The sequence below is a fragment of the Melanotaenia boesemani genome, chromosome 18, assembly GCF_017639745.1.
Source record: "Melanotaenia boesemani isolate fMelBoe1 chromosome 18, fMelBoe1.pri, whole genome shotgun sequence".
In the NCBI taxonomy this organism is placed as follows: Eukaryota; Metazoa; Chordata; class Actinopteri; order Atheriniformes; family Melanotaeniidae; genus Melanotaenia; species Melanotaenia boesemani.
This window is the reverse complement of record NC_055699.1, coordinates 13564221-13577881: the sequence shown is the minus strand read 5'-3', so window position 1 is coordinate 13577881 and position 13661 is coordinate 13564221. Positions and strand designations below refer to the sequence as shown.

The following is a 13661-nucleotide window of genomic DNA, read 5'->3' as shown; positions in this document are numbered from 1 at the left end:
CAACTTGCACAATAATTTGTAATTAGTTTGAACATATTTGACCATTTTTCTTTAATATCCTGGTAAATCCTTTGTTCTTTGCCATTTCATTATTAATCATCTTTGATTTGGGGAAAGTTTAGGGTTAAGTTAAAAGTTTTAATGTTATGCATTTGAAAATAAAATGGACAATCATAAAATAAACAACACACAAAAACATAAAGATGGAAACAAAATATATATGTGTGACTTTTTGCAGATGTTTGGACTATAACAAAAGTAGTTTGTTTTTTTCTTAACAGTTACTGTAGTTTGCTGACTCACTTTTATGTGCAATAAAGGGTGGAAAGCCTTTGAGATGACTGCTCTCTCCAGCTTATCCACTAGATCTCAGTAATTGTTACGTACTGTTTCTTTATGGCTGGATACAGCTAGCCAAATTAGCCATGTAGCATTTCTAAAGTCTACTAATAAGCATTACATTTAAGAATGATTTGTAAAAACATAATCTTCTAACATTAATGTTTTATCTGGACAGAACAAACAAGATAGTTGAATAAGTGAGACTTCGGGGTGCTGCTAACAGCCAAGTCATTAATCATTGATACTAGTATTAATGCTAAGCTAACCATCTGATGTTTGTAGCTTAATTTTTAGTAAACATATGCGAGAACAGTATCAATCTCCTTGTCCATTTCATAGCCAGAAAAACAAGAAAATTTCCTAAACAGTTAGATAGTTGATTTTACTTTAACTGAATTACTACATGATAAAATTTTAACATTTTGTACCATTGTGCGTCAATGCAAAGGTAACAAAGATGCTATAGGTGAACTCAAAGCAATCTAAAATCTTCTTTTCAGTGAGCTCTTAAAGTGTTTTTCATCAACATCATCCAAAAAAGCTGACATTAATGTCTGTCATTTATACAAAATACAAACACATTTGTTTTTCTGCTTATCTTAGGTTGAAAACGGGATGAGAACATCTGGCTAGGTGGCTGTCACACACATTTTCTTTGATGAATTACTCTTACAGAACTAAAACCACAAATAAGATCGTGCCATTTCAAGAGGAGAAGTTGGAGACCCAGAAATAGTCATCGGCCTTAAAAAAAGAAGGTTAAAAAAAAAGAAGGAGGTGTGGTAAGAGAAAAAAGGCAGAGTATTTCACAATGGAAGGAGTGGGCTCAGATGAAGCCATAGGCAATGTGGTTTTCATCAGCGACATACGATGCTGTTTCTCATTCAGAAATTACGCCTACATGTAATCATCTCCAAAATCATCACAGACTGGGGAAGTACAGAGGGGCTAGAGATGTCTTTTTACCCAAAAGTGGTCATCCAGGTGTTGTGTTTAAAAGGGTAAGTTTCCAAAGAGAGCTTCTCTGAGCTGCTTTCTCACCACTTGATCTCTTCAGACTCAATGAAATGACCACATATGACTAACATTTGATCCTTTTAATCATTCCAGCTGACAGATCCATTCCTTCTCCAGACCACAAGGGATTTGGTGTTGTCTGCATGGACCAAAAGAGAAACTAACTCCTCTTTCCAAACCACCATGCCATGTAACTTGGCCACAACTATGTCCAAGTGGACTTTTTTGTGGTTGTATTTTTTTTTTTTTTCTTGTCATCCTTTTAAAAATAACAGGGATTTTGACATGATTATTTAAGCTCTCGTGATTTTCAATGTGACTATTACAGGTCAAACTATAACTTTAAAAATTTTAAACTAATAGGGGAAAAAATGGAAAACTTACCAGGCAAATGTGTTCAGAATTTCAAGAATAAAGACAGGAGCATGGTTTAAATAGCATTACACCCAGGTTTTAAGAAGATATTTTATTTTAAACTGCTTTTAAATTTCAAAGCTTTTTCACTCCATAAAAACACTTTTGGCTAATCCATGGCATTTTTATTTTAAAGCTCCAGCCAGATGTCTGCAGTTTTTATTATTCTACTCCAGCTCTGTTACCTTCTCATTCTCCCACTATTTGCTTCACATTAGTCTGCAGTGTGAGAAGCAGACACTGAGAAAAATCCCTCTAAAAATTTTGAAGAAGACTGGATATTAATAGTGTTACCTCACCCAATGTTAGCTTTACCTTTTTACACATGTATTTGCAAGAAACTGGAAGACAAAATTGACAGCCAAGTCATACATACTTAAAATAGCCCAAGGAAATGATTTTTTGAGTAAAGCACTACAGAAAGTAAATAATTTCTACTTTTCCAGAATGCATGATGGACAGGCATGTGAAGAGTCATAAAAAATGTGAAAAGAGGGAAGATTCTTCTGTGGAAATTTAAAAAATTATAAATAATGAACACAACATGCTCACAAAATTACCCTCCATTGGCTTTGACAGCACTTCATGGATTCCTCAGCAGGGAGCCAATTGTAATCCAACATGGGTGAGGGAGAAGGCAGGCAGTCAGCTGAGCCACACAGGGATAGCTACATCTGATTTATGACTGGCATTCAATAGGTGATTCTTCCCCAGACACCACACCAATAATCCTTAAATAAGATTCATAGGCTAGATCTGGCTGGATTGAATTTTCCCATGACTGAGACAGCAGATATACACGGTTTTTCTTTCCAGCTGCAGTCTTTAGAAATCTTTGCCAATTTAAAAATGAAATCTGCACATTATACCAAACAAAGCCCCCACTGCAGATTTTACAGCTACAAAGTCATAGAAATCTTTCTAATAAATGCACAGAAAACATACTGCTGACATTCATTCTGTTCTCTCTTAAAAGATCAGAACACAGTCAACCAGCTGTGCGCTGTTTTACTGCCTTCTCACTGATCCACCACAGAGAAAACAACATGATTTGAACATCCATTTGTTTTCCAACTCTAGTTTCAAAATCAGCGGAAGGAGCCTTACCTTCCCAGGAAGCACTTGGGGAAGGTTGTGAGCTTGCGTTTCCGGTCCTTAATCAAGTTCCCTTTGGTCATAAGGTGGTAGAGCTTCTCTCCTTTCTCTGAGACCATCACCCACGTGTCCTGCTCCATGCCAAGCCTCAGACCTGTACAGGAGAGAAGTGAGGAGAGGGGGAAAAATAATTTGTCTATATCATTCTCAGACATTGAACTTAGCTTGTGGGCTATACAGCAATCACAATCTGGAGACGGTCAATGTCTTCTAATTTTATAAGATTGCTAGCAATGCTTTGCAGTGCTAATTAATAGTGACAGTGTTTATATCTTGGAATATCTTTTCATTGCAAAGTGATTTCTTGCACAAATCTCAAAAACGTGCACAAAAGACACATACTTTGCTGTGCATTCTTATAATGCAAAACCCTACTACTAATCCTTCAGGTTGTATTGCTTTGTATTGATTTTCCACAAACACAACACACATCATATTCTTTGTTATTTAATACAGTTCAGCTTTTTTCATTGACTGCATTAAAAGTGAAACAACTCCTGCACCAGAAATGATAAACCAAAGCAGTCTCTTACTTTTCCTCCGCTCCCTCTCTTTCATGATGGCTTCCAGCCACTCCTGCTTCTCCTCTGGGGTCTTGGCCATGCAAACAAACCACTTGTTCTTGGCCGTGTTGTGGATCTTCCAGCCGTTGTTCACAATGTTCCCACTGCTGTGGTAGTCAGCTGTAAGGCAGAGGAGAGTGCAGACAGACAGACACAGTCTTGACTCTGCACGTTTTATAAAGTCCTTTCTTTGCAAGGGGTGGAACAACACAAATCCCATTTCCGAAGTCATGCAAGCTCAAAGTACTTTTTCCATGTTCGAAAGGCCGTCAGTCTGTGGGTACACTGTAAACAGAATTTTTGGGAAGTTGGGTACATAGCAAACAAGGATTACCGCATAAAACACAGCATTAAGGCAAAAATTCAATTAACTGCTTCAAAGAAACCAAAGCCTGTGAACACTTTGACAGCAGTTGCATCTAATATAGAAAACAAAATCAAGCAATAGAAAAAAACAGATGCATCAGATGAGCTAAGGCTCAATTATGGGGGAATGTTAGATTTAAAAAAACATCCATAATAGATCTACTCAGAATACCATTCTTTCTTTGTGCAAACACTGGTCTCAAACTAATATTTCCACCCTATCCTCAAAGCCTCCCTACTAAGTGACTCATCACTTTTGTTCTTCAATGAGATAAACAAGAGGACCTACATGTAGCAGAAAGACTATCAATCAGGATTATTAACTAATGAATTCTCAGAATACTGCCCTAGAGCTGATTACTACTTGAAATTCCCTACCTACACTCTTGATACAGTATATTAAGAAGAACATATGCTTTTTAAAAATGGATACATCTAAGCAAGTTATTCTCTTTGACAAAAGACATTGCTTCTAAACTACCTGATACACCTTGTTGCAGATGGTTCTGTTCTTCCCTTCCTTGTCTGCATCACCATGCTGAGCTAGCAGCTAGTAAATAGTGCATAAAATTAGCATAAACTGAGCTTATTGAGGATGTCTAAAACCTATATTATATGGGAATGAACTCTTGAAATTTAACATTATTCAGGCCATTCTTTCCATCACTTAGGGTATATTTTAAATGCCTCCTGGTCTTTGCTTCTTCCCTGTGCGGCTACAACAAAAAGCAAACCATTACAATAATTAATTATAATCACATCTAAAAACATATATAGAGTGGTGTCCTCTCTGTGGAATGCCTCAAGGGCATGTTTGAACCCCAGTTAGCAAATGTGTGCCTGAAAAAATGTTGAAGCACTTTCATTACATAGGAATCCAAGCTAAAATCCTCCTGTCGCCCTGGATTTCAGATTGAGATCTCCTGCCTGTGGTGCAGAACACCCACGAGTTTCTGCACTGCCCACAGCTTCACATATTTATCCACCACTCCTGCTAGCTCCAGACCCAAACCCATCCATCTCATACCAGAAACACCAAATACTACTGCCCATCTGAGTCTGCTGGGAAAGAAAAGATGGTTTCTACATATATAAATGATAATCAGTGGCTGTGAGAAGCCAAGAAACACAAGGGTAAAAGCTTACCAAAGAGCAGCAGCACAGTCCCAAGGACACACAACCATAATTGTTAAAACTTCTCACATGCAAATGGTAACTTTTAACTGGACGGCTTACCTGTGCCATCATCCACATTTTCAACCTCCATCACCTCAGTATTGATTCTTCCTCTGAACAGGTAACGAGGACCCTCAGCAGATGTTTTGCTGTTTTTCAAACGCCTTTCAGGAAGACAAAAGCAGCCACATGAATAAACCAACAAAGTTGAATAGTTCAGTGTCAGTACTTGGTGTGTAAGATTTAGGATCACGCTAAATTTGTTACGTTAAGATCACGTTACATTCAGGCATTTTTAGAACAGTCACACTAACTGTAACACTAATTCTATCAAGGCAAGACATTTTATTATCCTTTTTTCTTCCCTTTTTTTTCTTTAGCCAGTGAATGGATCTGCTTTGTGGAGACAAACTGACAACACTCAGCTGAATACACCACATACAAGCAAGTCAAAACAGGTGGCAGCTGCACCGGTGGTGGAAAAACAAAAGCTGTCAAAAACACATAGAATACCTGTAGCAGAACTGTTAGCAGCTGTATCAGTAGTTCAGTATGAGCAGCATGAAAATAGAAACTACATTATCAAGTGTTCTGACATAGAAATACAGAAAATAGACAGCAGTCGGCAGCAAAGGTTCCCCATTTCAACCAAAGCTAATGGCAATAAAAATATTTATAGAATAAATAACATATACCTAGGGATAATGGCTAATATCAGTAGCTTATTTAATCACATCTTCAATTTTTTAAAAAAGAAAAAAATATATAAAAAGCCTTGTAAATGCATTTTTTTTCCTTTGTGTTTCTTCTTTTTTCAACAATTGTCTCTAAAAGAAGAAGAATAAATTATGATTACTGTATTCTGCAGGACTGCTGACAAAATGGGGAACTGTACAATAGCATAAACCATATTTTTTCTTTTAGAAAACTGCACACCCGTAGTAAGGTGCAAAATTCAACCCATTTCTTTTGATATCAAATAAGGAATACAAATAATAGACATTAGAAAGACCTGTTTTTCTTCTTGCAATAGACCAGAAGCTTGTCAAACAAGAAGAAAATCCTCTCTTGTATGTTCCCAGCTGAAATCTTGAGCAGGACACCCTGCATTAGCAACTCCGTGCATGTATCTGTGATGTTGGAGCCCTGGAAATGGAGATGGTGCGGCAAACATAGAAGGAAAAAAAGAGGAGCAAGTAAGAGGAGATAAAACACAGAAGAATAATGTGAGCAGAAAGACTATTAAATAATCACAATGTTATTTTATTGTTTTCACAATATATATACATATATATATATATATATATATACTTACTTCTATACCACTCAGTGTTCATAAGTAACGTCTAAGCAGAAGGAGGGATTACAGAGCCCAGCCTTTCCTGTTCCCTCTCTCAGGGGTCTGTGAAAACACTCCCTGCTTCCTCACAGCAGATTGCTGTGGGACTTTAAAACATGGGGTGGTTAATAGCTTCTATAGAATAACATCCCGTCCAGTCAGACTATGTGTTGCATTGTTGCGCCTGGTCACCATATTGGTTTGGGGTTCCTGCTGCAAAGTGATAAAGCGTGCTGTCTCTTCCCTTAACTTGGCTGCTCTGGGAATTTATGTACCCCGTTTGATCAGCCTCTCAGAGCTAAAAATAACACCCATGTGCACAGAGGTGGAAAATGTGCTAAGCATTTCCTCCTGCTGGAGACATCAGCGGGCCAAAACTTATCGTGCTTTTTCCTTCATGCTCTCTTCGCCTCTTTCTCTTTCCTTCCCCTCATATGATTAGTTCTCACTTTTCTTCTCCTGCTCTGATCCTCTGGGCCTTTTATTCCTTCCTCCACACTTCTTTGTAGGCTCCCACCCTCTCAAGACCCTTGACCAGATGTTAAACAAATTTGAAGCAAGTGTATGTGTGCACACCAGACAGAAAGTTTGTCTTGGTCACTTGAAGTGGCTCAGAGCAACGTCACACCCTTCCTAATCATGAAGCTGCACTTCCTTAATGGTAGAACCAACCTTCCTCTTAGTGTTTCATTCAGTTGTTACTCATTGCAGCTTTTCTAAATGTTGTCCTCCTTCACACCTTTCTTTTAGTCACACTTCATATTAATCCTGTCAGCCAAAGCTGCACTAAGCAACACTTGAAACCCTAAACTATCTGTTTCATCCAAATTTCAATCTATTTTTATAGTCAGAGAATTGCCAGACCTAACAACTTCTGAACTCAATGACGAATTTTAAATGAAAGGAGAATTTGCCATTAATCAAGTAAAAAGAAGAGATTTATTTTTTATCTAAAAAAACCAAATCAAGTAAACACCACAAAATAACAAGAGAACAGAATGTGAAGTGAAAACCAACTGGAAACTACTACTGGCCCTAAAATTACAACTTGACTCTGGTACACTGTGACAAACACAGACAGTTGCAACACTAACCTACTGGCAATCACCAGCCTGACAAATGCTGGCAGTCATCACCATGGTGACCACTGCAGGCCATCGCCCTGTCTTTCCCACGCGATGTATGCGAACCTGCCAGTAGGCCCCGAGGGTGGCCAGCGGTGGAACAGGTCAGCACTAACAAGCAATCATCCTGGACAGAGGAGCAGGAACGGAAAATCTCACAACCACTCCTCATCCCTCCATCATTCCTCAAACACCCACACAGAAAAACAAAATGCAGCCATCACGCAACTCTCTCTTTCGTTTTCCACTTCATTCACTCTGCTTTTCTCCTTTCTCCTTCTTAGTTCCATCTCATTTGGAGCTGCAGAGCCTGGTGTGCAGCAGCCAGAACATCCAGGTCTAGAATGAGCTAATGTTTATAATTAATAAAAAGTGCAGAAGGGAAACCACATAGTAGCTAGAGCCAGGATTATGTCGAGTACAAGAAGTCACCCCACCCAGCACTGTGCCTCATTCTGATTGCACTATTCTTAGATTTTTGGCTGTTTATGTAGTATGTGTTATTTTCTAACCCTTTACTTTAAACTCACACAGAAGTTACATAAATTCTACATTACTCTGTATATACAAACAGATCCGAAATGGGGTTTTAGTTGTCATAAAAAACATTCCACTGTTTATCTTTCTGCAGTGTATTTCACTCTGAAGTGTAGAAAAGTGTCCTGCTAATACAAACACTAATGAAGTCAGTGACCCGCAAACAACAAATCTGTAAAAACTAGAACATCTTGGGTCAAATGGAAGGAAGACTAATCACACACTGTTGGATCTTCTTGTTCTCTTATCTTGGAAACCTTATTTCTGTCCAGTAATTACACAGAAGCTAGATCAGCACTGTGTCTCTTCATCTGAATGTGTTCAGGAAGACTTAAGGGCTTCATTATACAAAGCCAGGTCAATTGAATAAGCATTGTGACCTCTTGTATACAATTATAACTGCTGCTCCCCCTTTCCCATCATCACAAAGCCTGCTGACCCCTTCATGAGGTATCCTATCGCTTGAGATGAAAACTAATCATAAAGCCATCTTAAATAGTGCAATCTAGCTGATATTTATTGGATTGGTAACCCCAAAGCAAGAAAGCTCTGACTATATGATCATCCATGTAGAAAGAATTTGTCCATTGTGAATACGAGTCATTGTTCCCAGAAAGTACAAGAAAGCTTAAAAGGCTACAAAAGTCACTGCACTTGGAATTCTTGTTGAATAGCTGTAGAAGGGCTAAGTGGCTTTAAATTAGTCATGACTTTCAGCTTTGGGAGAGAAAAGTTAGATGAGTTAAAGGGACAAAAACAACAAAACATAAAAACCCTGTTAAAAAAATAATTATCTATATTAGAGGAAAGTAGGTTATAATCAAAGCACTGACTCCCACCTCCCAGCCCTCGATGTGGGACTGCCACTCCTCTAAAATCTCCAACTTTTCCATCTGTCTTTTGGCTTCATTGATGCTGGAGCACACAGCCTTCATCACCTGCAGCGACTCCTGTACCATGGCATAGTCGTTGTGCTTTTTAGGTGTCCTCTTCAGCAGCTCCTAACACATACATAGCTGTTCAGATTTGCATACTCACACACATGCAACCAAATAGCATTTTTTACAAGAAATCGATCATCTGGCAAATATGGCTCTTAAGCTTAGTGCCACTGCATGTCACAGTCTAGCAAAAGTGGTGGGAATTTCATACTCTAAACACACTCTTTCTGAATGCTACCACAAGGCTGATTTACACTCCTCTGAATAGATCTGCAGCCACTGATGGCTATCTGTGTCACTTTACAGAGAGGAGGAGGCCCTGGCAGCTGGAGGCCTTCAACTGGCAGAGCATCAGATTACCCGCTTATTATTATAACATCTCTGTGCACATGCTGGTGGCTGTTTAGAGAACGCTTGGGTGAATTAATAGATCATAACGAGATAAATGGGATGGGACAGCTCAGATCAAAACTCAGACAAGCCTTTGAAAATGTATTGCATTTCACTTACGTTTCACATTTGGAAAAAGGAAATGTCTAAACTAAGAACTGGGAGTGCAGGTATGAATGAACCCAGTCAAGTGTCTGAACATACAGCTGGTCAGGGGAGGTGATGATAGGCTTTGTGTTTTTCCTGTAGTTCTGCTGTGCCGCAAAAGTAAAGCAGAGATGTGTCAAAATATGAGGTCAGTCTTTCATTTAGAAAGGGAGAGGCTAAACTAATGACTGAGGAGAAGAAGGTGCCCTACAGCAGTGGCACATGGGTGTGGTAGCTCGGCAACACATGGTTAGCAGGCACATGAACATACTCACTCTGAGCAGCAATGGGTACTTGCAAATCCTCTGAATAGGAGCTACCAAGTAACCTTCGAGTGGGACCTCTGTGTTTTTCCTGCCTCCTAGCAACATGCAGTTCTAGAGGAGAGGAGAGGAGAGGAGAGGAGAGGAGAGGAGAGGAGAGGAGAGGAGAGGAGAGGAGAGGAGAGGAGATGGGAGGAGGTTAAATATTAGCAGGATCTGCGAGGTTGTAATGCTTATTGCGAACTCCTGACGTTAATTAAAAACAATAGCTGGTCAAAATACTGTTACAATTAAAAAAATCCAGCAAATGGTTTCAGGAGGGTTTATTATTAACAGCCTCTTAAACTATCATGCTTATCATTGTTTACCATTGTTAGCTTGACATGTTAGAAGTGCTAACATTTACTTATCAGCAGAAAGCACAATTAGCAAATGTCAGCAGTGATAATAGTTGCTAGTTACATCAGAGTACAATTAGCAAATGTTATCAGTGCTAACTACTTTGAAGTAATTGGCACGCATTGCACTGCTAATGTTTGCAAATTAGTTCAAAGGAGTTCAATAAGTTCTAAGTACAAGTCATAATTCCCTTTACAAAGCATAAGGCTACTGTTGAGTATTGGTCAAATGGAAACAGAAGGGTTTCTACATTTGTAGCTACATGTACGGGAGAGTAGTACAGGCTTTAGCTTTGACATCACAATGTACACCTGTGTAACCTGCCAACATCAGAGAACGGTAAGATTCACATTTCATTTTACAAGATTTTTCTCCTATCAGTCTATCAGACTGTTTTAATTTTCCTCAACTACTTAGCAGGAGATGTCTTACCTGATGTCTGACCTTGATTTGACAGATTTTTTTAATACATGGTTTAATTTCTAGATATAATCAAAATACAGTTTGGCAAAGTGGAAATATGGCTGCAAAAAGAAACAACATATTGAAGTATTTGTGTGAGTTAGATGGGTGGAATATCTGTGAGATCTCTTCATTCATTTGTTATTTTTTTAATGCAATAATGCAATGAGTTGTATAGTGATCAATAAATTTAATCGTGTCACTTGCACTGGAATAATAAAACAGACTCAGAGAAGTCTTGCTGCACACTCTGAACTTATTAAAATCCGGTCTCTGCCTGTGCTTTTCCTACTGATATAAGAAGCACAGCGCGGTTGGGTCTTTTGTACATGCTCTTCACAATATCCTATTGCCAGACTGCAGGGAGTCCATTTCTGCAGCCCTCCCTGGTTTCAAAGGACATTGAGAAAAACTGTGGCTCTGTTGTGACCTTGTACTGTTCACCTGGGCTCTGCACTGTTCTGTGGAGAGAAGCATTAAAGAAAGTGACCGAAAACCAGAGGAAGGGAGCAATATTTCCAGCCTCTCAGTCAGAGGCACAGCCAACAGTACAGCATCAAGTAAAAGGTCATTTTCAGTTTCTTAAATACTTGCATTTTTTAACATATGCCCACCCCCCTAACCTCCTTCTCGAAAAAAAAAGAGGCAGCCCAGCCATCCATAAAATGAACTTAACAATGACTTTGGCCTTTACTTGATCAGAGTGACCCTTACCTATGTGTGGTAAGTTAAAAGTTTTTAGGTCAGCCAGTAATAATCATTCTCATTTTCCCTCTAACCTGTAATTTAAATGTGGCACTCCTCAGTTACTTTGTAAATACTAAACCAGACTTTGTAGCAGTCATGAGGCCAAAGGTTTATTAGAGGTTAGTGGATATCCCTGTCCTGGGTGACCCGAGGGATAGTAACACATGGCTGGGTGCAGCTTGGAGGGTAACAAGAGACCTAAATGGCTCTCATGGAAGTATTGGTCACCAGAGGGTCAAGGCTATAAATCAAAGTCAATTAATATCTTTGCCTCCTCTGGTTGCCTAGATTAAAGACAAACTACAACAGTAAATCACACACAGAGATCTTGCCGCACTGTTCTTTGATGGTGCACAAAATATGTGTCACATGCTTCCCAAAATAAGCGGCTAATCAATACGTGCAAAACTCAGCAGACACCCCCACCCGCTCTTTTTTTTGTTTTTTATTGGGCCCTTCAAATATAAATAGTGATGGGACACGTGTAAACGGTTTAAACCTGCAAGGAAAAGTATGAATGAAAAGACACTAGATATCTTGCAGTGAAACGCTTTGAAGCAATGGAGGAGAGCAGGGTGAGAATTTTCTCCCCCTTGAGTGTGAGCCAGCAGTGGGGATGCAGTCATCTTTTGTTCTAGCAACATGTTGCTCCCCTGTGGAAGTGAAAGTTTCTAAGAGCGGCGGGACAGGAAGAGGGAGTCCGCCCACGCATGAAGTCACATCAGCTGTCAGACATGCTGGAACATGCAGTACAGGGTCTGACACTGTCCAGCTGCCGTGTGTGGGTGACTTTGTGTTTGTGTCTTACTCTGTGATGAGCCTCAAGTCCAGATTTGATCCCTTATGAAGCCACTTGAACAATGGGGTTTAGAAATGACCAGAATCTTTAGCTTATCATGCGATGATTGTAGCTGTGCAGGAAATCTTATGTTTTGTGATAGAAAAAAACAAAGTTTCTTATTCTTAAAATCTAAATCATACTCTTGATTTAACCCACTTCAGTATACATAAAAGTAACATAACATATATAATTAGGTCAAGGTTTGCAGTCTCTTCTCACCAGTAAACATGTCCTGACGCTCCTGATCTTATTGAGCTCCAGCAGCAGCCTTTGGGCCTTCTCGTGATTTCCACAGTATTCATCATAAATTTGAAAGCGTCCCCTCTGCACAAGACAGGGAAAGTCAAGGTGAGAGGTAATAAAAGAAACAAATTGCAGACACTACGACAAAGACAAGAACCAAGTCAGACAAAGGGGGGAAAAAAGAAGATAATCAGGAAAGACTTTGACCTTGAAGCCAATGCCACATGTCATATTTCTAAGGATTGATTGTGAAACCTAAATTTTATGTGATCTTCCTTTGCCAGTGCTCTACCTCTCCACAAAGTAGATAAATATTCAGTTTTGTATGATCCTCCTGACAGAAAAACAAGTCTACAAGCCTATTTGGAACATATAGATAGCATGCATATTCCATCCATTCTTCTTCATCTTCAAGCCCACCAGAGTGGACCAGGAGGCTTTCCCAGGTCAGTCAAGAGATGTAGTCCCTCCAGCATGTCCTGGGTCTTTCCGTAGTCTTTCTCCAGGTAGGAAATGTCTGGAACATCTCACCAGGGAGCCATCCAGAAGGAGGCGTCCTAACTTGATGCCCAAACAAACTCATGTATGCAGAGTAGTAGTATGTCGACTCTGAGCCCTTCCCAGCTTATTACGCCATCTCTAAGGGAAAGCCACCCTTTGACATCAAGAATGTATGTGTTTTCTTGGAAGAAAATAATAATGTGAAGACTTCTACTGAGTTCATGAGATCTTGTAAACTCTGAAAGTTATTCTATCTTCTTAAAGTTTAATTGATCATTCTTGAAAGCTAAACTGAAAATCATCATATCTCTGAGCTGATATATCTGACCTGTTTTGTAACTAAACAGATGTTGCTAAATGTTTTACACTAATAAAGCTAAAAAAAAGTGTAATATAAGGTTCATGATGGTGTGTGAATTCTTCTTTTCATTCCCCATAAAAATGCATAATGTATGTGGTGCACATCTGTGTGTGTATGTGTGTGTTTTTGTGACATCCTGTCATCTGCCCTGCAGCCTAGCGTCTTCCCACCAAAGCTATTCATAAGACATCCATGCTCCATTGTCTTTGAGAGGGAGCAGTGAGACCAGACCAGTCACTACAAAGTCACTACAGAGCAGCAAAAATAGTTCAGTCTTCAGCCACGCTGCTCCTCAGAAGAACTGTCACAAGACGAAGAAGAAGAAGCAGGACC

The 13661-nt window shown here is 39.3% G+C and overlaps 1 protein-coding gene across 2 annotated transcripts in view; it reads right to left on the bottom strand.

The window, feature by feature from the left end:
• The window catches only part of prex2 (phosphatidylinositol-3,4,5-trisphosphate-dependent Rac exchange factor 2), a 92970-nt gene that overhangs the window by 61444 nt on the left and 17865 nt on the right, over positions 1-13661 (bottom strand). The window contains exons 4-10 of one of the 2 annotated variants that reach the window (XM_041968578.1): positions 12443-12547; positions 9787-9888; positions 8873-9034; positions 6046-6179; positions 5094-5197; positions 3462-3611; positions 2881-3022 (exon numbers count right to left, since the gene is read on the bottom strand). In XM_041968578.1, coding sequence (XP_041824512.1) covers positions 2881-3022; positions 3462-3611; positions 5094-5197; positions 6046-6179; positions 8873-9034; positions 9787-9888; positions 12443-12547 — 899 coding nt within the window. Of the gene's footprint in view, positions 1-2880; positions 3023-3461; positions 3612-5093; positions 5198-6045; positions 6180-6348; positions 8138-8872; positions 9035-9786; positions 9889-12442; positions 12548-13661 lie in introns of those variants that run through there. The other variant, XM_041968579.1, reaches the window with a different exon arrangement.